Source organism: Aplidium turbinatum, chromosome 1, assembly GCF_918807975.1.
Source record: "Aplidium turbinatum chromosome 1, kaAplTurb1.1, whole genome shotgun sequence".
Lineage (NCBI taxonomy): Eukaryota > Metazoa > Chordata > Ascidiacea > Aplousobranchia > Polyclinidae > Aplidium > Aplidium turbinatum.
The window spans coordinates 44,757,199-44,784,380 of record NC_137472.1 but is presented as its reverse complement, the minus strand read 5'-3'; the positions used below and the strand labels follow the sequence as shown (position 1 = coordinate 44,784,380).

Below are 27,182 nucleotides of genomic sequence, written 5' to 3'. Positions count from 1 at the left end.
TTTCAACTTCAAGGTTTATTAATCAGTGCACTAGGTCTATATAGGTCCAATTCCAGTAGGCTACCGGTAGCCTACCTTACTTGTTTATACAGAATCTTTAAGTGGGGTTGTTTTTTATTTGTGGTGTGTAAAACAATATTTGTTACTCCTACCTACCATGCTAAAGTGCAGAAGCATCGAGCAATGCACAAGCAAAGGCAAGGTATCTTTAAAGATGAATTAAGTTGTTCTATCTTGATTACTTTGGTAAGAAACTCTAGCTGGCTGGTGATCTTGTTATGTTAGTTTTTCACTGTTATCATGCACCGCATACATTATATTTGGGCAATTTCTATAAAAGTGTGCGTATTTGAGAAAATTTACGTTCTGCCCCCCCAAAATGGTTTGGTCTCGTACGGCTATGCTTAAACTTAAATCTGGATGGCGTCGCAGAAACCCTTCTAGCCATGTAAAACCAGCTTGTTCTTTATTTTCATTGAAGAGTACAGGAACATTATTACATTTTGCAAGTTGGAATGCTAGTGAGCATAGCGTAGTTGGTGTTATTCCAAAAAATCTTATTTGCATATCTTTGGCATGCTGAGCCAGTTCATTTTCAAACTCACTGTTCAGAGCTTGTCTGAAACGTCCAAACTGAGCACACCAGGCTTTGCCACCTTTTCATTTAAATGTCTTTGTAAAGTAGATTTAGGTATTTGATACTGTTTAGCCGCTTCTCTCAAAGACAACTTCTTGCTTTTCACATTTTGTATTGCATTCTTAAAATTGGTATCCGTCTATTTACCCATTTCAGTTTTTCTCTTATAGCGACGAACTATTGTCAGAATTAAATTGTGTAAGCCTATCAATACAATATAAATGAATGCTGATAAATATTTTACAATCTTGAAGGCTAAAAGAGTCGTAAACAAAAATTCAATCCATAGAAAAACCACAGATAAATCTAGACTTCTAGAGTTTCATGTTGCCCTAATGCACTGTCCCACTTTTCCCCAAAGTATAGCCTTTCGAAAATAACATCTTTGCTGAAACCTGTAACGTTTTAGGTAAAAGTTGCTTTTGTTATCAGCAAATACTGTCTCAATGTCTAAGATAAATAAATAAAGCTACCAACAAATTCGCTTATGCTAACGAATGTGCTGGTAGCTACTTTTCCATCTCTTTCTTCTAACAAACCATGCCAAAACACATTTTACTTCCTCATGACACGCGTTGTGCTCTGCCAGTCGCCATTTTTCCACAGAAAATACAGTTTATAGGTGTCTAACTAGTGCTTCCGTTTAGAGGGAGCCAAAGAGTACAACACGAGAGAAATCGCGATGTCCCGCTTTATCTATGTCCCGCTTTGCCCGTCTTCCCCTATGTAAGACATTACTTTGCAACATTACACATCAGGCTATGGATGGTGTATTTAGGCTTATAGTTTTGCTTAGGAAGTAGCCTACTCAAGTGAATGATGTCGAAACAAAAACGAAGAAAGCGTAGTCGCAAGAAGTCGTATGTTCAAACATTAATTTGAATTTATTATTTGATTTAAGCTACTGTTGATTTATTTAATTTCCTTGAGCTATAAATTAGCCTAAGCTATTTTGTATTTTACAAGATTCAGTTATTAAAGATTTATTTAGGTTTAGCTTGCTTTGAAAACAAACTCAGCTAGTTGACTAAAATGAAATTTTAGATATCAAGCACCAGTTTTCTTTAGCAATCAAACCAGTGTAAGCCTAGTAGGCTAAAGATTTTCAGAATAAAAACGCAGAAATCTAAAATCCTTCTTCGGGTGTAGCTTCACGTAAATGAAAATTTCATTTAATGCACATCTAATTTTTTGTTAGCTTAAATCACCGTACCTGAACTTTGTTCATCTAAGAGTGAAATTTTAACAGATTTTTTGGCACTTGGGCTTAATTTTTTTAAATAATTAATGCTAATACTAATATAGTCATAACATGTCGGCTGCATCAGCATGGAAATAGATTCTGAAAATAACTGTGGAATTAATTATATAGAAACGAAATCTGTAATAGCCTATCTACAAGCCACTAGTGTTCCTTGTAATTTATTTCCACATTTTAGGATAGCCTACGCATCAAATTTAACATTCATTTGCTGTATTTTGTGAACATAGCCAAAAGGACTTCGTGGTGACTTCATGTAGCCCACCAGGAAGTCATATGGATATGAGCGTAATAGTCTATGCCTTAAACCTGTACGTCCTTCTGGTGCAAAATAAGCTGAACTGTCACAAGATATATAACGCGATAATTGGCTTATATTCCGACGTTTCGTCAATCAGACACGACTGACCTTTTCAGGGAGCTAGGTCAGGTAGTGACTACCTGTCTAGCATGACAAAACACTGGACCATGTTGCTGTGAACCAACCAAACATGCAAAATAAAATAAGCTTCTAAACAAAAATGATCGCGTGTGCAAATATTGAAACTAGAAAAAAAAGAGTTAAAATGTTATCAATCAACAAAAAACTTAAATAACGTCAGAGCGAGGAGAGAGTGAACCGTATGAGTCTTAACAGAATTAATTTGTATACCGTTGTACGTAATACTGCACAGTTTTTAATCATCATGAAACCAATTTAAATACATCAGACAAGTACTTGCAATAGTTTTTTATTTCTTATTTTATTTTTTTTATAAAAAGTAGGAAAAGTGATGCCTCACTACGATTCATTACATGAGGCTTTTGATTGATAAACCAACTTTCAGGAAACATTTGTTTTTGAAAATCACTTTCAATTTTTAGAATTGCTTCATGTTATTTTATGATCTAAAGTTATAGCATGTATGTATAGGGAGCTGATTTTTCTGGAGAGCTGGTTTTCCGGAAATGTAGCGAAGAGGCGCAACATTTCTTTCAGTCGTACTCCCGCGACCCGCTACTTTCCAATTTATAGCGAAATAAATGACACGTTTTTGAAGATTTTTGGTGGAACCAATGCGTGAAAAAATCAAAGCATAAATCATTTGACAATTGCGGAAAACATCAAGCCACCTTGATACCGACAAGAGTGACACCAACACCAGTCACGACTCCGAGGATAAATTTTTGGTGTAGAGGTGCCATTGCATGAAACGTCGATACGTAAAGCAAAGTCAATTGTAGAGGCATTTTTTCAGACAGAAGCAAGTCGTTGTGCTTCTCTTATGCCGATTTATAACCTCTCTTTTATTAAATGCAACATCTCCATTCCTTCCAGCGTTGCGATGTAAAGATTTTTCTCCGTTTAAAAAGACGTGCTGAAGCCAAAGCGGGAAGGACTCATAGCGACTCACATTTTGTAATGCTCATGTTTTTGAAAAATGCGTAACAATAAATTTCACCTAGAACGTGTTTTCTATAACGACACTGAAATGGCAGTAGCCTATAAACCACTGATATCCTTCGTTTTTCAGGTCATTTTGACGTCACAAAGTGCTTCCTGTGTCATTTTAAGTTAAGACAAAAGTAGCGGAAGATGTAGTGGCAGCGCGCTACTTTATCCTGAGCAGCGGTAGTGGATAGTGCGCTACTTTTGTCGATTGGTAGCGGGTAGCGGTAGCGCGCGCTATTTTAGCCCAAGCGGGTAGCGCGCTATCTTTAAAGTAGCGCATGCCCACCTCTGATGATAGCCTATGTCTGTATGTTCTAATTTTTCTGTATAACAAATCTGTAGGCTAATCATGTCCAAAAAGATTAAACATTCTGTATATTTTGTAAAAAGGATTAACGACAGTCAACGATGTATGTTTGGTTTCGCATCGTCGTAGTGCTTGCTTTGGTGGTCTTCGTAACATGTCAAAATTCGAACGTTGAATGCGCTGTTGCGCCACCAAACGTAAACTGTTACTGTGGCAATGATGGATCTACATCAGTACCAAGCTCTCCAACAATTAGGAGCAGCAAACAAGTTGGAAGACCTGGAAAGGCTGGAATTCCTGGGATCCAAGGACAAAAAGGATCAAAGGTAATTATACAAAAAAATGCTTTTAATAACTCGCTTTACACGTTTAAATCATTTTTTTAAAGAAGTGCTAAAACAACATCAATGGAGTAATTAGGCCTAACTTACACAATAAAATCGATAAACAGACAAAGAAAAAGCAAAGTGATTCAAAGGTTGCTTTAAAGAAAAAAAGTATACTTTATAGCAGTGTGTCCCAAACTTTTTTTAATAGCGCCCCCTTGGACAACGATCAGAGTATTAAACGCCCCCTTCGACAAAAAAAGTGAAACCAATGTTATTTTCCATTCATCACAACTTAAAGTCCAAGCCTAATGAGACGGATGAGGTTGGTGCAATGTTATCAGCCTCTTGATATCGAGTTCCATTTTGGATAAGAACAATCATAAGTCTCCCCGTCTAAATACGTCAAGACGGTTTCTTTTGTTATCCAGAAGCGTTGTCACCAGGGCCGGATTAAGGTTTTGATGGACCTGGGGCGGTATGGTAATCTGAGGCCTAAATTTCATTCCCCTCATTGTACCTATCACAATTAAAATGAAATAACAAAACTTATATCCGAACTACAGTATTTACTTATTAAACACATTCAAATGACATGTCTTCCGGATTTAGCCTAGACAAAGCAAAGAGCTTTATATTCCTTAGCTCTACTCTGCATTGAAAACAAAGTTTTGGAAAAAAATAGACACCGGTGATGTTATTACCAGCTCTGGAATGCAACCTTTTCTGTCCCATGGATGAACGCAGTTGATTCTTTACTCTTTTAAGCACTGAAAATGAGCGCTCAGCACCTGAGCATTATGATGTAAAGTGCTGTGTCTTCAGATCCACCTCCGCTATCCAACCATACTTTTCTTCTCTTCTTTCTTGAACTTTCTTCAATATAGGCTAATGATGACAGACACTTAGCCTAATACTCTACCCTTTTCTTCGAATTCTTGAGATTGGGATCTTAATGTTTTAACAAAGTTATGTAGACCATGAAGAAAATTTGTTACCTTATTCAAAGTAGTTTTGCTATCCCGCAGCGCCCGACTAGTTTTATGAAACGTTTCCATTATGCACGACCATAACTCAATTAAATCAACGGTTTCAAGTTGTAGAGCACGTTAGGTCTCGCACTCCCATTGGAAATTAGCTGACGCCCTTTGGGGAGGCGTGCCCCTAAGAACCACTGGTTTACACAGTTAGCGTTCGTTCTATGATTCTCGTCCTTTATTCTTTAGATCCTGATAATAAGCATGTCAGTTACTCTTAGTAAGTTGTTATCGGTGGGCCTATTTTCTTGGTGGGCCTGGGGCTGCAGCCCCATCAGCCCCCGCCTTAATCCGGCCCTGGTTGTCACCAGGGCTGAATTAAGGGTACTGTAGGCCTAAGGCTGTTTACTAGAGAAGGACCTAATTTTGCAAACCAAGCTACAAAAAGTAATAAAAATAGGCTACATACATGAAAAATTGAAATTATTTACTGCAAAATAACATAAACATAACAGAAAAATGGCTAATGATGGCGCGTAATTGGTTTTGGAAACAAACACAATTCAATCAAATTTGAAGCAGATGGAAAAGATTATGGAAAAAAAAGAAGAAATGGATGGTAGGTACCTATGGTAATAATTTACCTAATGACACTCTAAACCAGGGGTTTTCAACCTTTTTTTTAGCGCGACCCCCTCAGAGCAATCAATGTAGTCTCGCGCCACCCCCCCATAAAAGTATTCAACAAAAGCATATTTAATGCAAAATTTAACCAAATTTGATTCATGCCAACATCCAGTTATGTTTAGTTTTGCTGTTCCAAGATAAACTTCTGAAACGAAAAACGTTTTTTTGCGGTGTTATCACGGCTTTTATTACATTTCCTACGATTTTTATTTTCATTTTTTTATCAAGCCTAGCTAGATAATAGGAGAAAAAATAATGAGAATAATCTACGTTTTTGCACTTTCACCGGTTGAATCTATTGTAATCTTTTATGCATTTATATAAATCAATTTCAGTGAGGCGGTTGGTGCTGCATATTTTTAACTATTAAGTTTGTCAATGCGTGCACCTGTTGTTGAAAGAACTTTCAAACAAAATAGCCGACACTAATTTTTTTCAATGCCATTGAAAACGATACTAAGAAATCTATATTTTGCATAGGATTTTACGTAATTTTGCTTTTTTACTATAGCGTTGTAGCCTAACTGGTTTACTTTAGTCTGCACAAAACAACGTAGGCTACAAGAACTTGGTGAAAAATATCGAATGGTTTCCCATAGTTAAAGCCTTTGCAACGTCTGAAAGCTTAAACGATATAACCTCAAGTAGAGGAATGGGCAATTGCGAAAAAAACACATTTTTTAATCTTCTCTGTCAAAAAGCAATTGAAAGCAATACATTGGAATTTCAAGCGTCTCGCGAACCTCCGAAAAACGGCTTGCGACCCCCAGGTTGAAAAGCCCTGCTCTAAACTCAATCTCGGTAAAAGTGGAGCCTACAGGGTTTTGGAAATGGGCTCTTCATATGTATTGACTCAACTCAGTCATTCGTTTTTAAGCAAAAACTGTACTGTACTAGTAGGCTACTGGATCTGTATCACTATCAGCCTTTCAAAAATTGAGGGCTGAATTTTTCCAGGGCCTAAGGCTATAGCCTTATTAGCCTAATGGTTAATCCGCCCTGGTTGTCACGGCACTGAAAGCACGCTCCACCAACTATGAGCTGGGAAAGCCAATGAGAAAAACTTTAACCTGTTTCCACACGTGATGGTATTTCTCTTTGATTTGATTCTGTAGCCAGAACAATTGATACGAGATATTGAACTTCGGTTTGAGTACCAATCGCTTCGCAATGTTATTAGTTCCTCCTCAAGAATTCCATTTTTGAAAATATCACACAGTGTATCGATTATCCACTATCCAGTCATGGATTTCTAAGTGGAATACATCCTTGAATCGAATTCCCATGCCTTTGTGTACTCAACAACTACTTATTGAAGATGATTGCTGTAGGCTACGTCTCTACATCAACATCAGATATGCCTTTGTCACTGGTATCAAGTTGATGAAAGCTTGAGCATTAGAAAAATTCTAAACTACTGTGGTAGGTAAAAATAAGGCCTACTTTGAAACGCAGCTTGTGGCACGCAGAAGGTATAGGCTACTTTAGTGGAAAACTACTTGAAGAGCTTGTTTCCAAAACCGCTTAGGCGCCACTTTTACCAAAATTGAGTTTAGAGTGTCATTAGGTAGAGTATTACCATAGGTACCTACTATCAATTCCTTTTTTTCCAAAACCTTCTCTTTCTGCTTCAAATTCAACACTAAAAATTGCGTTTTCTTCCAAAACCGCTTACGCGCCATCACACTTTGTTTCCAAAACCACTTGTATCCACAATTAACCAATCATATTAAGCCATTGTATCACGTGACATATCGCTGATTGTTAAACCGTTTTCGTCATCGTTTCGTGATAAGCAGCAGTGTTACCATTTGGCAAATTTCACTACCAAATTCGAGATTTGGCAGAATTTTACGTTGTTTGGCAGAATTTTGGCAAACATTTTTGGTGAGTTGACAGTCAGTCTCTGGTCAGTTTGGCAAAATTTGAAATGTGTTTGGTAGTTTGAAGCATCTACTATCTGGCAACACTGATTATAGCACTGTTATAGGCTTGCAGCCTATTGTTGCAGCTACCAACGGTGCTTAGACTGCTTAGTAGCCTACTTGAGCTTTATAACTGTGTTTTTTTGCTTTGTTTAAAGTGGATTTGGATTGTGGTGATGAATTAGTGGTGGTCAGCTTGGAAAAATGGTTTCAAAAATTGGTTTCTGTCGTTCTGGCAATTTTTATTCTCCAGTTTATTTCCAAAACCGCTTATAGGCTATCCACATTTCTAATTTTATAAAAAGGCGATTCTAAGCCTTCTAATATTCCTTAGATCTGGACAAACGTCATGGCTCAATTCAGTAGGTAGTTATACATCGTTAGAAATCAAAAGCGCATTACATTTATCAAGCGAAACTGTCATAAACGTTTTTCGTGGTTTTCTCGAAATCACCGAAAGTAGATGTAAGCGGTGGATGTAAACATAAAAGCAGATTGAGAAATGAAATACAAAAGTCACAACATATTATTAACTTTATTTAAATTTTAAAAATAGTTATGGTCAGTAATTTGGATTTTTGTTGGGATTATTTTGTAATTTCAGCCTACTTTTTAAAGGGAGAACCAGGAAGTCCTGATGAAAGTGCATCAGAAGAATTGGAACGCTTAAAGGCTGAAGTTGCCCAACTGAAAAGTAGACCTACAAATCTGCTATGATTTAAAATGTTCCGAATTTAGTTTTAGGAGAGCTTAAAACATTAATAACGATTATTTATTTTTGTTACATTATAAGAGCATGTTGTTTCATAAAAAAAATATATAGGCTACGCTTTTTACGTTTTGGTAATTGTCTGCTTTCTGTGTGAACATATTAGCCTATTTCACCGAAATTTCTTCACTTTTCCTGAAGGTTCTGCATGAACTCAGAGGCGGTTCATGGTATTTATAACAGGGGGTGCTGCAACCGGAAGTATTTGTGAAAGAGCGAGCGCCAAAGGTGCGATGCCAAGCTAGGGGGGTCTTGAGGCATGCCCCCCATAAAATGTTACCTTATTTTAGTGGTAGCCTATTTCGTGCATTCTGAGGCTATTTGATCACTTAAATTCCTAATGTAAAAGAGACCGGGGAGAGATGTTACAGGGGTGGGTTGTTACACTCCCTTTAATTTATTAATTATATTATTCCAACCGCTGGAATTAAGTTTATTGGTTCAGACGCTTGTTTTCTCTTTCCAAACAAAGTTTCAGCTGTTTTGAAAGGTGTAGTAGCAAATTATTTATGAAAAGTGGTTTGGGGTTATCAAAAGTAAATTTTTACATTGTCAAAGAAAATGTGATTTCTATAAAGAGAGGAGTGATATCTTTTTGGTTTCAAAGTTACTGTAGGCTTCAAGAGCTGTAGCTTAGATTAATTAAAAATATTTTGGAGCTGATTATCAAATGTTTGACATATCTAGACATTATTCAGTCAACCTCCATAGGGGTGATTTGTTACAAGGTGTAACATCTCTCCCCTACCAGAAAATTTATTTGATTTGGTATTTAAATAATAAATTTTTCAAGTTTTAAATTGCTCAAGCAGTTAAATTATGCGCCATTTCATCTTCTGTGGAAGGTAGCCTACTAGTGCAGCATCTGAAATGCCTTAAACTGCAGCAGCATGTGTTGAATTGGAGGATTTACCTAAAGGCATAACAGCATCTCGGGTTTCAATTCGGCCCTTTCCGAAAGCCCCAGCAAGAATAGGTAAACATACTTCTCGAAAACGTTATTCTGCTGTTGTTACTTCTACTCCCGAAAAAAGGAAAATAGAAGATGCCTTCATTATCAGAGAAGCTAAAAAGACTGGCCACAACAAACAAGCCAAGCGAAACCTTTTGAAGAAGAATTGCAGCCAAAAATCAAAGGAGTGGTTCTGCATGGTGTGTGATGATTCATACTCAAACTCTGCATCAGCAGAAACATGGATTCAGTGTGTGTGGTACTCGATTTCGGACGTTTCTGTCCTGAAGCGCTTTGCGCTGACGCTGATGAATTTGTACGCTTACTTTGTTTGCCACAGTTGAGTTCTGTCTTGTGTACTGAGCTGCAGTTGCTTTGTTTAGTTTAACCTTTAGTAGAAGTGTTGTTTGTTGAGTTTTGTGAGTTAACCTTATTGTGTTTTAGGTTATGCAACTTCTTAGTTAATTAAAACCAACTTTGTTTGTGTGACTAAATGTATGGTATTACAATTTAATTAACTAAGATTAGCGGCAAAGCTGGCCATGGATAAAGTGCTGAAACCTGCAAGGTTTGATGTCAGCCCGAATACTCTAGATGCAGCAAAACTGTGACGACACTGGCTTGTCACGTTTGAAAACTTCGTTGCTACTTTGCCGTCAGAGAACCTGAACAAATTGAATGTACTCATCAATTACGTAGCAGCCGATATTTACGACTTGTTCAGCGAAGCTACTACCTATGAAGACGCCTTAAGAGTTCTTAAGGCAGCTTTCGTTAAAACACCTAATGAAATTTTTGCGAGACATGCCTTATCCACTCGTAAACAGCTTCCAGAAGAGTCCTTGGATGAATTTTTTCAAATTCTGAAGAATATGAGTAAAGATTGCAATTTTCAACAAGTAACTGCCACTGTTCACAGAGATGAGGCCATTAGAGATGCTTTCATAAGCGGTATTTTAAATAGTAGTATTCGACAACGTCTCCTTGAAAATCAAACGCTAACACTTGCAAACGCATTTGATCAAGCGAGGGTTTTAGATGTAGCACGAAAAAGCTCGGAATGCTACAGAAGTCAGGATATCGGTTTGTCGATCAATACATCATGTGTTGAAAAAGAAGAGTTTGCGTCTAAAAGTGTCGAGGAATCAACTCTTTCTTTTACAAAAAGGACTTGCTTCTTCTGTGGTTCAGACTATCATCCCCGTTCGTCGTGTCCTGCTCGCGAGGCTACTTGCCACAAATGCAAGAAAAAGGGGCACTACCAGCGTGTATGTCGAGCAAAACCGACCAAGTCTTTAAACGCAACAGTTGGAAATCTTACACTTGCTACTACAAGGCCTGTTGGTGTACCTGATAGTTTAAGAAAGTCCTCCATCCACGTCGTTGTTAACGATCAACATGCGACTGCCCTCGTTGACTCGGGAAGTACGGACAATTTCATTCACTCAAGAGTGGCAAAGCGTTGCTCCTTGGAAATAACTCCGAGTCGGGAAAGCGTTTCAATGGCCACTCAGAACTTGTGTGCTGAAGTTGAAGGACATTGCATTGCCAGTATTCGTGTTGGCAATAGGCATTATCGTCTTAAACTGTTTGTGTTTCCAAACCTGTGTGCAGATATTATACTGGGACAGGATTGGCAAGCCAAACACGAAAGTGTAACGATCAAGTACGGCGGAGAAGAACCACCTGTAAAAATCTGTAACTTGACCACCTTGGATGCTCCACCACCGCCGTTGTTTCTGCATTTGTCCCGGGAATGTAAGCCTACTGCCACCAAGTCGCGTAGGTACAGTCGCGAAGATCACGATTTCATCAAGAATGAAACTGAAAAATTTCTTTCAGAAGGGATTATAGAACCAAGCAACTCACCCTGGAGAGCGCAAGTGGTTGTCACGAGAAATGAACGTCAGAAAAAAAAGGTTAGTCGTTGACTATTCACAAACGATAAACAAGTACACTAACCTAGATGCATATCCATTACCAAGGATAGATGATACTGTGAACAAAATTGCGCAGTATCGTGTGTTCAGTACCGTGGACTTGAAAAGCGCGTATCATCAAGTCGCTATTCGAGACCAAGATAAAAAATACACTGCTTTCGAAGCCAATGGTCGGCTTTACCAATTCCATGGAATACCCTTCGGTGTTACGAATGGCGTAGCTGCGTTCCAAAGAATTATGGACAATTTTATTACTGGCGAACATTTATGTGATACTTTTGCGTATTTAGATAACGTTACCATTTGTGGTAAAGATCAAGCACATCACGATCAAAACCTTCATCGCTTTCTGGAAGCAGCTAAAAGTAAAAATCTGGTTTACAACGAAAACAAGTGCATATTTTCCACGACAACTTTAAGCATTCTCGGAAATGTAGTTTGTAATGGTCAAATAAAGCCAGATCCCGATAGACTTAAACCTTTACAAGATCTTCCCCCTCCCTCCAACATGAAAAGTCAGAAGCGTGTTATGGGATTATTTGCTTATTATTCACTGTGGATACGCAATTTTTCTGACAAAATCAGACCTCTTATTCAAAACAAATCGTTTCCTCTTAATTCAGAAGCATTATCAGCTTTCCAGCAGCTCAAGCGTGAAATCGAAAATTCAGTAGTTGCTTCTATTGACGAAGCACTATACCCTTTCAAATTGAAACCGATGCTTCAGAGTTTGCTTTAGCCGCAACGCTTAATCAAAATGGCCGCCCAGTGGCATTTTTTTCCAGAACTTTGCAAGGATCCGAACTGAAACATTCAGCAGTTGAAAAAGAGGCAGCCGCCATTATTGAATCCGTTCGGAAGTGGAAACACTATTTCACAGGCAAACGATTTACTTTAATTACTGACCAGAAGTCAGTTGCCTACATGTTTGACACAAAGCACAAACGTAAAATTAAGAACGATAAAATCATGAGATGGCGCATTGAACTTTGTACTTATGATTTCGATATCATCTATAGATGTGGGAAAGAAAACGTTCCAGCTGACACACTTTCTCGTATTAAATGCATGACACTGAGTAAAAATACCTTGAAAAGTTTACATGATTCTCTTTGCAATCCAGGTGAGACGCGCATGGCCCACTTTGTGAAAATTAGAAATTTACCTTTCTCACTCGATCAAATTCGCGATGTTATCCGATCCTGTAAAACTTGTTGCGAGTGTAAGCCCCGTTTTTATTGACCCAACGCAATGCATTTGATAAAGGCTACTCAACCTTTTGAAAGACTGAGTATGGATTTCAAGGGACCCTTACCGTCTACTAATAAAAATCGATTTATACTAGTAATATGTGATGAGTAGGCTACTCCAGATTTCCATTTGCTTTCCCTTGCAAAGACACAAGCACTAAAAGCATCATTATTCATCTTCAAAAACTTTTTTCCGTGTTTGGAATGCCAGCTTATGTGCATTCGGACCGAGGATCAGCGTTTATGAGCGAAGAACTGAAACGTTTCTTTCATGAAAAAGGTATCGCTACAAGCCGAACCACAAGTTATAACCCCACTGGAAACGGTCAAGTTGAACGTATGAATGGGACCATATGGAGAGCGATCACTTTAGCCCTTAAAACGCATGGACTGCCGAATAATTGTTGGCAAGACGTGTTAGATGATGTACTTCATTCTATCCGCACGCTGTTATGCACAGCAACAAATCAAACGCCACATGAACGTCTTTTTGCATATCAACGCAGGTCAACAACTAGAACTTCCATACCTTCATGGTTGACGACGCCAGGCCCCGTTCTACTGAAACGTTACGTTCGAGCATCAAAATATGATCGACTGGCAGAGGAAGTAGAACTCATTGAAGCAAACCCCCAGTACGCTCATATACGATTCCAGAACGGCAGAGAGGACACAGTTGCTCTTAAAAACCTGGCCCCAACTTATGGTGAAGAAGCAGAGATAGCAGAACCAGAGTCACAAGAGAATACGAATGCTGATGTTTCCAACTGCTTTAATGATCACTCAAGTAATGACGAAATTCACCAAGAAGTTTCTGAGAACAAGGAAAATTCATCAAGTGGGCCTACTGTTTCAAGTTCCTCAGATACCGCTACACAAGTTGAAAACGACTCACAAGGAAAGACGGAGCTTCGGCGCTCGCAAAGAACAAAAATACCTCCTGACCGATTCAACCCATCTAATTACCTGTAATTTCAGACTATCGTGATAATTTGGCAAAACATTTTAAGGAGGGAAGAATGTGGTACTCGATTTCGGACGTTTCTGTCCTGAAGCGCTTTGCGCTGACGCTGATGAATTTGTACGCTTACTTTGTTTGCCACAGTTGAGTTCTGTCTTGTGTACTGAGCTGCAGTTGCTTTGTTTAGTTTAACCTTTAGTAGAAGTGTTGTTTGTTGAGTTTTGTGAGTTAACCTTATTGTGTTTTAGGTTATGCAACTTCTTAGTTAATTAAAACCAACTTTGTTTGTGTGACTATATGTATGGTATTACAGTGTGTACACTGCAAAGACTGGTCTCATGAAGCTTGCACTGACTTTGAAAAGCAATATGTCTGTGAAAACTGCAATGAGTAGTTGGGTAGAGATTGTGTGTTTGTTACACCCAGTTATAATGGATTGTGTTTGGTGATGTTGTTGCTTGTTTGTTCTTGTTTTTTTTTCAATTAAACTTGGGTGTTCAATAAATTCTGACAGACTTTGTTAAATATGCCATCAGTTTTAGATGTTTTCTCTTAAAAATAGACTTCTTAGTTATAAAAAATAGCTAATACCAGTCTAAAAAAAAAAACTGTAACATCTCACCTCATACTATGTAACATCTCACCCCGATACTGGGGTGAGATGTTACAACTGACTCATAGGTATGTAAATGCAAATATTTTTTTTAAAGCTCAATTTAAAAAATAATTAAAGTTGCGATTATAACAACCAGTCATGTGGCAATAGCGTATTAAATTTGCAGCAACTTTGCGCAAATAGTAGGAAAGAAATCTTACATTTACTGAAAACTGTAACAACCCTCCCCGGTCTCCCCTACAACAAATATAAATAGGCTGTTTTAGCATGTGACCTTTGGCCTTAACTTATTATGATAAGTTAGCAATGAACAGTTTAAATTTGATTAAGTAACAACAAAAACCTAGTCTAAGCTTTATCTTTTTGTGCACAAAGTAAAGCACATTAGTCTAATCATGTAACAGCATCAGTCGCAGCCTCGTAATATCGGGTTTGAAAACGATGAAGTATAGCCTACTTGCAACAGTAGCTAGCCTGACCAGATCGAAATTGTGGGATTTTGAAGCAACCTTAGCCAAAATATGACGTCACATTTTCTCTTTGTTCTTCTTTTATAAGATTGCAACTGCAGAGCTTGCAGTTCCAGGCTTCCAAATATAAAAATTAAAAAATTATAACGCATTTTAAAATCCAGAAATTATGAAACTTCCAGTCGGTAGGATCTAGAGAAAATGAGAAAAAAATATGAAATTAATAAAAAAAATAGATGCTGAAATGTGCGCAGCTTCTGTGGACGAGCCGCCACTGCATGAAATGATTGCACAGATCAAATATGTTTGTTTGTTTGTTTATCTTTATCCTGCATTGCGGGAAAGCGGACTTGAGCGCTATGCATCGATGTACGCCTTCCGACATACACCTGACCCACGCTGCAGCCGACGGCAATGTCTGTTTCCGGTTGTCTACTTTACTTATGACTTAAATTTGGTACTACCCATTACTCGAAATCGATCACTAGGTAGAGGCAATTATCGTTAAGTTTCTTGCCCAGAGAAACAACAGCAAGTGCGGGTGGCTGGAGTCGAACATGCAGGCTCTCGACTGCGAGCCCAACGCGCTAACCACTCGGCCACGGCTGCCGACTGAATAATTGATTAAATGATTAATGGATATGATGTGCAACGTAGCCTAGAACAGTCAGGGGGTTTGAGCTGAGATTCAGTTTTGTCAAAATTGCTCGAAACAAAAACATTACGTAGTTACGCAAACGCTCTCATCTTAGTTTCGTTTGATTCATTTTGAAGTACGGTAATTTTTTCAGTGAATGAGGTCATTTCAATTACAAGCAATTTTTTTATTTAATAGTCTAGGCTACTTGAAACAAACTGCATTAAACTCTCTGTACGCAGAAAGCCTGTAACGTTCCTGGAATTGCCGGTTGAATGCTTCTGACTAAGGGTGGCTGACAACGATACTAAATTGTTGAGATCAGGAAGTACATCTTGTATTACGCCACGTGTTGAAGCGATCAAGGCGGATTCAAAAACGTCACGTCATTCCATCAGAAGTGTGTTGATTGAAAAGGGAGAAGATTACCACACCAGTCTGTTTTATAGGCGAAATCAGTCACCCTTGGCGAGTGCTGCCAGACGCAATGCTAAAAATATTAAAACTTGAAAGTATAGGCTAAACAGTACAGAATTATGAGAACGTTGGACTGCACCGCAGAATAATGGCTGGTGACGAATATAAGACAGCAGTCGGTACAAGCCAACTGTCGGTTTTAGATTACAGATAATTCAGGATTAGGCTTATTATACAATTATTGTTTAAAAAAAAATTAAATTAGAAAACATTTTTCTCTTTCCTAAATTCATTTGTTTTCATTACCTTTTGAAATATTTTTCTTTTGAAGATGTTTGTTTCATTTTGAATCGCTTTTCAGAAAATAAATTTCATTGTGACCAAAAAGTTGTTTTGAACAATCTTAAAAGATAGTTGTTCATAATGGCCTACGAGCTACGACACTATTTAGCTGAATATAAGTTGTAGTCACATTCGTAATAGCGATAATTAAGTAATTTTTTTTCTAAAGTTAAATTTATCTGTTATGTATTTGTAGACAGAAAAGTACCAACTTATTTAAATATTCAAAACTGCCAAGACCTTTTTGAAATTGGAGCTACTGAGAGCGGAATATATTCCATTTCGGTGAAATGGAAAGTAATTGATGTTTATTGCGATATGGAAACGGATGGAGGAGGATGGCTGGTTTGTTGCAAAGTTATATTTAGATGACTTATGTAAATAGCGAGAAGAAGGTTGGTTGTGCATAGTTCGAAGCTGCAGTTTCTGTCTGACTCTTGAAAAGCTGTCGTTAAATAAAGTAAATTTTCTTATTTTCTTTTAACTAATACTCCATTACATGTTCACTTTACTTTGACAACAGCTTCTAAAGAGAGTCAGACTAAAAACCACAGCTTCGAGTTATCAACAATCTTTTTCTCGTTGTAGGCTATTCACATAGTGTGCCACAAATCAACCTTTTATTTTGATCTATAGAAATTTTAAGTGCATTGCTGTGTTTGTGCATTAAATATGTCAATATTTATCTTCATCAATGATTTTCTACAGTTTGATTCCATCAAAGGCAAGTAGAATTATATTTGAAATGGATTAAATTGCAATGTAGAAGTCCATTTTGAACCCCAACTAGCGGCTTAACAAAAGTACTAATATCATGCATGTAATTACCAATTGTAATTTGGAACAATATGGTTTTTAAAGTACAATGTCAATGACACAACAACACAACAATTACATTCAATTGATCCAACTCTGAAGAGTAGGCTATAGCCTACTGTAGACTTGGCGACTACGCATTTCTGACATGTTATTTTTCAATAAATTAACCCATTTTTTGTGGTGTCACATTATTTCTTTTATGCTGTTATTTTTTATGTTTGAAAATTAGGTTTTCCAAAGAAGAGTAAGCAATGCAGTGAGTTTCGAAAAAACATTTTCAGAATACGAAAATAGATTTGGAGACATAAGTGGAAACTTCTGGTTGGGTACGAAATTGAAAATGTTTTTACCAGTTTGTAGTTTATATTATTGTTGCACATTGGACGAGCCGACAAGCAAGAGTAGGCTAGTCCAGTAATTTTACAACACAGTGTCGTGTGGTAGGCTACACTATGTGCGTAATGTGTGTAGCAGAAAGTGGACAAACTTTATTTACGTTTACAAATTATTTTATATTCATAAAATATCCTTTCAAATGTGGTACATTACGTTTTACCTCACTAAACTATTTTGTCAATTGATTCTATTTTGCTGTCGCTTTGTTTATCTTTTTATTTAGAGCGTGCGCTTCAATGACTATTTTACTTTACATCTGGTGCAATACATAATATGAGAATTATAAGATAAATCTAACTATGCACTATAACTGTAACGGCACTCAGGACTGAATAGCACAATCTCAACTAGAATTATTACAAGTAGATAGCACGGCGGGAAATTGTATTCTACACCTCAGGTGATCTGTTTCCGCCGTGTTATTTACTCGTAATCATTCTTGTTTCACTTGTTGAGTTTGTGATTTTCAGTTCGAAGTGTAGTTATAGTACATGGTCAGGGGCACCGGAACGATTTTTGACTGGGGGGGGGGGGGGGGGGCGGGGCAGGATTATGAAAAAAGGGCAGTTTTGTTCACTAAAAGGCCAATTTCTTGTGTTAGGTTAAGTGTTAAGTGTTAAGTTAAGTGTTAAGTTAAGTGTTAAGATAAGATATAGCGATAATGCTCATCTATCAGCTCACTATTGAGTAATGATAGCCTACAAGTGTCCGGTATACAAAGAAGGGCATCATGCTATGCTTTAATGATGTAACCTACTGTGTTGCAGAATTTTGAGCGGTGAATATTATTTTGAGGCAAAAATGAAAGAATATTATTAGGCTAAAAGCGAATAGCAGATATTGTTATATTGTAAAATGTACAGTAGCTTACATGACCTTAAAAGGACACCATTGCCCCCCCGCTTCCGGCGCCCCTGGCCTGTACATGGTCAGATTTATTTTATAATTCTCATTTGATGTATTGCATCAGATTTAAAGCAATTTCTGATGACGACACAAGTACGTGTCGAAAACGTTTGATCTTATTTTAATTATGCTAACTTATATTTTGTTGTGTAATAAAATAAGTTAAACCCGTTGAAGCTACTTTGTTTTGTCGGTCTATGGAAAAACCTAAAACATTTTTCAGTTTACTCTCAGATATCAGCCAACCTTGTTAAGGCCGTAAGCAGTGCCGGTCTTAGGGTTTTTCGGGCCCTGTGGGGAATATGCTTTTGCGGGCCCCAATGACAATAATCCAATTCAGTGGCGTAGCTAGGCACTTTGAAAGGGGAGGGGCGGCGGTGGCGGCGTGATCGCCAAAGACGACAACCAGCGGCGGGGGGTCTGGGGGGCCTCCCCCAAAAAATTTTGAAAAAATACTTTGAATTTGGGACATTCTGAGAGCATGTTCAACAAAAATTTAGGTATGAATATTACTGTGAAATGGTGCTGTCCGGTGGCATAGCAAAAGGATAAGATCATGCTTTCTTTGGCATTTTTCGGAAATAAAGCTATGTCTCTACAGTATGTTGAGTCTGGATGCAACCTATTTCGTCCCCTGAAATCGTGTAGCAAAATTAAATTTCGACTGATTTCGTTCCCTGAAAAGATCGAGAAATTTTGAAATGTTTGCGGCAACTCCGATCAGCGATTGCGGCTATGTCGTTTTTTTTTCTCGATCTTTTCAGGGTACAAAATATTCAGGCGACGAAATAGGTTGAATTCGTTGAGTCTCTATGTTTTCTTGTTGCGAATTCCTTTGCTGAATTCACTTGTTGAATTTTTCCTTTGAAAATGACAAAATTACTGCATTTTCTGAGTAAATTGCGGGCCCCCTAATTTGCGGGCCCTGTGCGATCGCACGGTTTGCACATCCCAAAGACCGGCACTGGCCGTAAGACAATAGCTACCCAAGTGCCACTGAAATGCATTGTTTGAGTACAGGTTTGAAAATACTACATGCCATTACCGCAAGTGGAAGCTACCAGCTCCGAATCGATTTGGAAGATTTTGAGAACACTCAACGATTTGCAAGCTATCCGTAACGAGTGTGATGCTGTAGTAAGCTTTTGTAAAGTAACTTACTGTTGAGTTTGTAAAAACTTATCGGTAGCAAAAACTACAACAAATATGGATTTGACTAATTTATAAAATGGTCGCGTCATTTTGTGCAGAGTGTATTTTACTACCATGGAGCAGGTATAGTAGGCTATAATAGGTAGACAAAAGCAAAACCTTTACTACTCAATATTTTTTTCCCTTCGTGTAAAAGGTGTGTTAAGCAAGTATCAATAGCCTATTTACATTTCATGTTGCTTTAAATGTAGCCTAGGTATAGTATTGGCGTCTGCTTCTGTTTTGCCGTTTCATGCTTATGCATTTCGTTTTCAATTCATTGTGAAGATCAGTTATTTATTTTCAATGAAGATGTAAATTAGTTTTTTCGTTACTTGAAAAGGGCTAACATGTGTATGGCCGAAAACGATCGTTATGTTCAGTTTAATGTATTATGTTAAATGCCGTGTGGTTGCTTGGTTTTATCTGTCTATGGTTGAAGAATGTAACCTCTATACCAAAATTGTATTTCCAAATTTATCCACACGAAGTTTTGCGATGACTGCAACATTTGTTATGTTGTTGAATATAGTGAGTTGGCCATATAAAATAGGATTTTTCATTTTTGGTTTGGTGTGACTACTTTTCAAATTGGGCCTGGTTTGGCTATTTTTTTTTGAAACTGAGGCAAGTAATTAGCTGCTTGAACTAAATGCTTAAATTGTAAAGAAATAAAGAAAAATCTACCGTTTCTTTACCAATAGACAATAGACTACAGTAATTTTCAACACATTTATTGTTTCTGAAATGTTTTGTGCTGCTTTTGATCGAAAAGATTGTTGCAAGTCCAAAAGTTGGTATCGCTATTTAGAATGATACAATAATCTTATGCTGGCTAGCCTACTACAGAACTGAAAAAACAAGCGTTTTCTACAAAAAGAAAAAAAAAAAAAAATGGAAATGGCCGGCGTCCTCAAGCAAGTGCTGCGTACACTGTTGGATCTAGCATTAAGGTTTTTAAAAAAGATCATACATTACTTGAAATTTAGACTTCATTCAGACTATTGGGCCAAGATATTGCACAAAATATTTCTATACGTAGGCTACGGTAATTTGACTTTGTAAAATTTGTTTTGGACCAGGTCGTTTGTTATCGGCAGTCAAACTTCGAAATATCGCCTGAATGTGGAAGGTTACAGAGGAAATGCAGGTTTGTGATGTTTTTTGTAGTTGTTTGCAGGCAGGTTCGTATGGCTGATCGCAATTTTGACTAAAAGTTTGGATAATATTGTTGTTTTTTCCATTTTCTAGCCAAGTTTTTTTTTATCATATAGCCTAAATAAACACATTACAAACAAAGCAATTAGAAAAAGAATTGGAGTGCAAAATAAATGGGCATGCGATTTAGCTAAACAAAAAATGAAATTGGAAAAACATAGCCTATTTTGAAAGGATCGTCAGGACAACTGCATCAGTTGGTTATGGAAGGTATGGTGGAAGCAAATAGGTGTAGGCCTGTAGGGGAAAGAGACAAAATTGGGGAAAGGTCGAAAGGATGTAGCCTACTGTAAAACAGTGGACCGACTTGTCTTTGTCAAGCATCAGGGAAGCAAACGTAGCGGAAAAGTGTGACATATGGAAACAAATGACAGCCAACCGACTAGGAAAAGACACTTAATGATGATTTTTGAAACGCCTAGCCCTAAAAAGAAAAACAGTAAAAATTTTTAACACTCAGATATTATGACATCTAGCTTTTTAAAATGTAATGTTGATTACTGCAAAAATTTTACTGTTAATAACTAATATGCAAATTTAAGTAGGTTATTAAAAATGTAGGCTACGCTAGAATTAATAACATAAGCCTGAACTTTCCCAATAAAGTCGATTTAATTTGTGAAACTGACATGGCCTAAGCTCATTCTTATTTATGCAATAGGAAATAGTCTTCGGTTCCACAACAACCAAAAGTTTACTACAAAAGATCAAGACAACGACGTGTTCCCAGAAAACTGTGCAATTCGTCATCGAAGCGGCTGGTGGCATAATGGGAACCGTTATTGTTTTGATGCCAATCTAAACGGTCGTTACGTAAATACAGGTCAATCGACTTATGAGGGAATTAATTGGAACACTTTTAGAAGCAATGGATATTCACTGAAGTTTTCCGAAATGAAAATCAAACCAAACATCAATTAAATTTATGAAAAGCATTTTGCTCGTAATGCAAAAACAAAATTGTATAAAATGTATCCATAGCTTACGTAGGCTACAATTCTTACAAATGATATCTGACTGTAAAAGGAATGTTTGGTTGATCTAAATCAGTGGTTCCCAGCCTGGGGGTCGCGACCCCCAAGGGGGTCGCAAAGCATTTTATAGGGGGTCGCGAAGCTGTTGCTCATGCAACAACAAAAGTGAATGTAAGCAGTGGTCCCATCCACAAATTTGAAAAAAACCTAGATTTTATCTTAAAAAAACTCAGATGTTCATGATAGCTAATAGAAAAGCTTTGAGATGTCTACTACACTTTCTGCTATCTTTAAATTTTGTACCACCCATCGACTGTTCAAATACATTTCATTCTAAACTTACAAGAGTTATTTTCTGCAAGTTTTTTTGTCCTTGGAGTCGTTTTTCATAACGTTGATGGCAAACACCCTCCATTACTTTGCTCACCAATTTTCTTTTAGGTTCCCAGGTATGACAATTTTGCTCCGCTCTTTTTATGGCCTGTTTTGCTATCAACAAATCTTTCACAAAACTAGCAATTGAACCAAAACTAGTGATACTCACTCAGCAGAGCAGCCTGGTAAAACTGCAATTGAACTTGACTGAAAGTCATTACCGGTACTCAAACTGGAAACTGAATGCATTACTTGTGATCAAGAGGGGGAACTAGCTTATAGCTTTCAAATCAGACAGAATTTATTTTAGATAGGCTATATTTTGTAGCGAAATAATTACTTAGAATGGTTAATTCAGCTCGCGATTCCTATAATTTTATGCAAAATCAATAGATATTTAAGAAAAGTTAAAAATGCAGAAAAAAACCTAGATATCAACGTTTTATATAAAAAAAACTTAAAAACCCAGATCTGGGTTTAAAAACCCAGGAATGGGAGCCCTGAATGTAAGTAGAACGAGGTACCGGTCCGCTAGCCATTTCATTCGGGTTGCTTGTAGCACAATATTATTGCATCAGTATCCGTCCACTGGATGTAATAAGCGTGACTGTTGGTCCTACAATCACGTTTATTACATCACAGTGGACGCATAGCTTACTGTGTTGGACTATTCGCTGTAAAAGTGTAAATTGAAACTCTATTAACGAAGTAGCCTTGTACAGTATATTAGATAACATTATATTGGCACGACTAGATTAACACGCAACCTCGAATTTCACGGTTAGCTGCAGACCTACAAGGTCAACCATTGCATTGATTTGTCAATAAATGCAAGAAAAACATTTTTAGTGCTGCCTTTTGTTGTATTATTTGTTAATAGTGTAGTAGAACTCGGTTAATCCGGATTCGATTTGACCGGCGATTCCATCCGGATTAAGCGAAGATCCGGATTAACCGATGACGGTTCTATCAAGCCTGACGTTACCTAGATAGAAGGGTATCGGTAAAAATCACCGAAATTGAACGCATTAGTGTGGTCATCTGTCAATTCCGAGACGCGCGATCACCACATTAGCGACCCAGTGATAGAGTTTTTTTGAAATGCAATAGGCTATGCATGTAAAATGAATGTGTTTGTAGACTCTGCGTCTAACGCAAGAACACACTGGCAAAAGTTACATTTTCAGACATGCGTGCCGGAATAATCTGTAGTCACTCAAAACTTATGAAAATAGTTACCGAAGACGAGTTTCTATGGAAAACTTACAAAAAATCACGGTCAAACAAAGTAATCACTGACAAATCCGGATAAAGTGATAGAAAAAGCGCAACTTTTGTCCGGAATAGGCGAAGATCCGGATTAAATAATCCGGATAATCCAAAGCTGTTTCTCAAGAAAAAAATTACAAATCATTTGTACTTCCAGTTTTATCCGGATTAGGCAAAGATCCGGATTAACCGAATCCGGATTAACCGAGTTCTACTGTACTTGCATTTAGGAAAGCATATAAGTGGGGGTCGCGGTATCTACGAAATTTTTTAAAGGGGGTCACCAAGACAAAAAGGTTGGGAACCACTGATCTAAATTGTTGTTTGCCCGCGAGACTTCACTTTGCAAATAGGCTACGACTTCTTGTGATTGCAATAATTCTTTGCTTTTGTTCAGGCATCAATCAATTAAGTCTATTTTTTAAGTAAAGCGATAAGCCTAAAAAATCTTCTATTGCCTGATTTCGCAAAGCAATGTGGTAAGAAATCTGTATCAAACTAATGGCTAGCGTAGCCTAAACTGCTGCACACGTGGATATAGTGAATTCCGTTTCCTTGAGGCTTGTAATTTGTTTGATTTATCAATCATGCTTATTTCCGCTAACATTTATTTTTTATTTGCATGACGTGACTACTACATTTTCAAATGTAGAAACTTCAAATAGATGTTGTTTAATATAAATTTAGCACACTTGCTTTCAATCTCAATTGAGATTTCTTGCTTTATAAAAACGAAGCTTAGGCCTACAACACCTAGTGGACTCTTTGCCAGCAGAACAAACGTCAGGTCTCACACATAAAAGAAAAGACACATTGATGTTTGGCTTTTCGACGCGATTTGCCATTTGCCTAAATAAAATCTTTATGGATAATTGTCTGGCAACACTGTTGTCTTTGCTTGTAAACCAGAATCACTCAGCGCAGTGTTGCCGGAGAGATATAGAAAAACCTTTTATTTTGTCTGTTGCGAGAATGGTACGGTGCAATTATACACAGTACGCATAAAATAACACCATAGCAATCTAGATACCACAACAGACAACATACCACAACAGCCGGATGCCAAACTTTGTCCCGACAGTAGCGGTTCTGCTGTCATCAGGGGTTAAATAAAAATAACCTAAGACCACTGCAAATCTATCACTTCAGAGTCTGAGTCACAATCGGCGATTGTGCATGAATCCATCAGTTCAGACCGCTTGAATTTTTTTTTGTTGCTATCCGATTTCTTCGCCACGATCTCATTTTTCTAATTTCTAATCTTAAGCCCCTTCCTTGCAAAAATCCTGATTGCCCCTGCAACTGCTTAAAAAGTATTGCATTCAATGTAGTAGTTATAATAAAAATGAAGTTATAAGTGGTAACTGGACCTATCTTAACGGTCTTTTGAAAATGTTAAAACTGGCTATTTTTACCTGTGGAATTGGCCACCAACCTTAATACCTGTCTGGCAGCCCTGAATTAACCAAAACCTGAATTGACAAAAATCTAACACAAGTTTGAACACGTAAGTAATGTTATATTTCAGCCTGAATCTACTTACGCTTAGGAAAATGTTCAGTTCAATTTGTTTTTATTTTTTTTATGTTATGTTGCCCAATGTAACCTACTGTTTTACTAAGAATACGGTGTAGATACGACTAGTTGTATTGCTTTCCCCCGTGCCTCTTGTCAAGGAGAACATGTTTTAAAATGAAAGTAGCCTGGGTAATAATAACCAAACAAGAATACGTTTAATGAGAACTGTATATTTAGGCCTGCGTTCTGGGCTGGCATTGAAACAACCGCTCATTCTAAAATAGCTACTTGAATTATCTTGTAACAAAAAAGGATTTTAGAAGTTTAATCCTAGTAGCTATTGATACTTGTAAACTAGAGGCTTTGAACTACAGACGTATGCCCGATTAGCGGGGTGATGTATCCGTTTTGTTATTTGAAGCAGTGTTGCCAGACCCCACAAAATGAGTTTTCCCACATCCGCTTCATTAATTTCCCAATGCGGTAGCCAACTGTATTGTCGAATGATTGTTTCTACGTACGGCGTAGCCTACACCTTAGATGAATATTAGATAAAAGTAGGCTACTAGGCCTATGTTGTATTTTGTGCGAAAGGTAGGCCTATATATATTTTAAGGTAGGCCTCGCGTGACAATAGTTTCTCCACGACGTTCGACGGAATCAACGTACACACTGCACCAAAGAATATTTTCGAAATGTTAATTATAATATAAGGCTATTGTTATATTTTTCGAAGCGTTTTTGTTTGAAATTAAAAACAAATCGTAAGTAGGCTAATCGAAAAATTTTACACTGTTACTCACCAACCGTGTTCTGAGATTCTCTTGTTTTTTTTTCGATTCAAACGCAAAACGAAGCGAAGTTGCTTAGCTTTCGAATCACAGAAAATAAAACCTTTCGTAGAACTGGAAGCTAAACAAAACATTTTCGTTTATTTTAGAAGCCTTGCTATGTTCTCCTTCAGTCCATGGCCTTGCCTTGCATCGTGTTTTATGAACAGTTTTTTTACGGCTTAGTGAAGTGTGTTTGACGATAAAACATAATTATTCCCAAATGAAATCTAGAAAATGAAGTACTGTATCTTCTGACAGGTGTCAAACCCACAACAATGCTTGATATTAACCACTCGGTTACATGTCTTGTAATGCAAAGGAATTTATTCTCACACGAGTCAATTCAATCATAAATAGCTAAAAATCTATTTCGATCAGCTGGTAGCTAGATCAGTGGTTCTCAACTGGGGGTCCGCGGACCCCAAGGGGTCCGTGAAGCGATTTCCGGGGGTCCGCGAAAGTTTCCGAGTTTTCAACATGACGGATAAATTAAGAAATTTAAAAATTGTTTGTGCTTTGTTTATGTATTAGCCTACAGTGATTCTTAAACTGTAAGTCGCAACGCACTGGTGCGTCGTTTGAAATTGCAAAGGACGTTGCACAAAGGTTTGGTTTCTTAACTAAAATATCATATAAATTACTTAAACCTTTTAATAAGGCTATGTTGGCTATTGTTCAACTAAATTCTTTTAAGACAACAGATTATTGATCAATGCTTAACTTAGAAATGCAAACGTTAGTCAGCAGTCTATCACCACTCACAGAATTAATATTGATTTCAAATGAAAAAAGGGAGAAATTCTTTGTAACAGTCGCAAGTATTCTATTAACTTTTGATAAAAGTTATAGAAAAACATCAAATGAGCATATAGCTTACCGATGTTTGATCCTGTGTGCCAACATATAGCTCATAAGTCATAACATAATTTCGTCAATCTCATCAATCATCAAGCGCGTTGCGAATTCAGCAAATTCTTTTAAGTGTGTTGCTTTGAAACTTATGTAACATATGATTCCATAAGGAAACGAGATATACCAAAATTTCAAATTGAAATTTTTAGGGGTCCGTGACCGCTTCGAAGACACCAAAAGGGGTCCACCAAGACAAAAAAGTTGAGAACCACTGAGCTAGATCATCTTTAGTTAAGCTTATTCAAATAGAATTTCTTATTCAAATACAAATTATGTTTGAATAAGCTTAAATTCCTTTGCATTCCCAAATGAAAACTCGTTTTACCTCAAAATTCCCCTAAGTTGGTTTCATTTAGATAAAGTTTCCTTTCTTGAAGTCCTGACTTTTATTTCAAGTTTCCTTTTATCTCAAGCCGTCATTCGCAGAGTAAAATTTTGTTTGATTGAAAAAACATTGACGATGACACTGCGTCTTGATTTGTCCGGATTGATGTCATCAGATTCCATAATGTTTTATTCTTGTTTTTTAACACACGTCATTATACAGACAATGACGTGACGTACGTCTGGCAAATATCTACTTTGCACTTGGTTACTTACCGTATCATAAAGAAACTCACCGAAGCGTGCCTGCTATCAATTTAACCTAAGTCAACTTGCCTTCAAGTGAGGGCCATTTCTGCTACGAAAACAGGCTTTAAATAACAATTACTCTAGTTTTGTAGGTGAGCTAAAGAGACGCGTTTTGATTATCATCGGTAGGCTATACACTAAACAGTGCGTTTTTACTTTATATTTTGCTGCTGAGTTTGAGCCAGGCAATACTTTGAGTAAACTATTGTACACAAAGGTAGACTACCATGTA

At 37.4% G+C, this 27,182-nt stretch overlaps 1 protein-coding gene across 1 annotated transcript; it reads left to right on the top strand.

Annotated features, from left to right (window-relative positions):
* Positions 1-3,738: 3,738 nt before the first annotated feature.
* Positions 3,739-21,766, top strand: LOC145766250 (ryncolin-2-like). Its single transcript, XM_082577928.1, has 6 exons — positions 3,739-3,963; positions 8,171-8,246; positions 16,103-16,251; positions 16,955-17,051; positions 19,048-19,144; positions 21,098-21,766. Exons 1-6 carry the CDS (start codon positions 3,739-3,741, stop codon positions 21,102-21,104), a joined length of 651 nt encoding a protein of 216 aa, XP_082434054.1. The 3' UTR covers positions 21,105-21,766.
* The last annotated feature ends 5,416 nt before the right edge of the window (positions 21,767-27,182 follow it).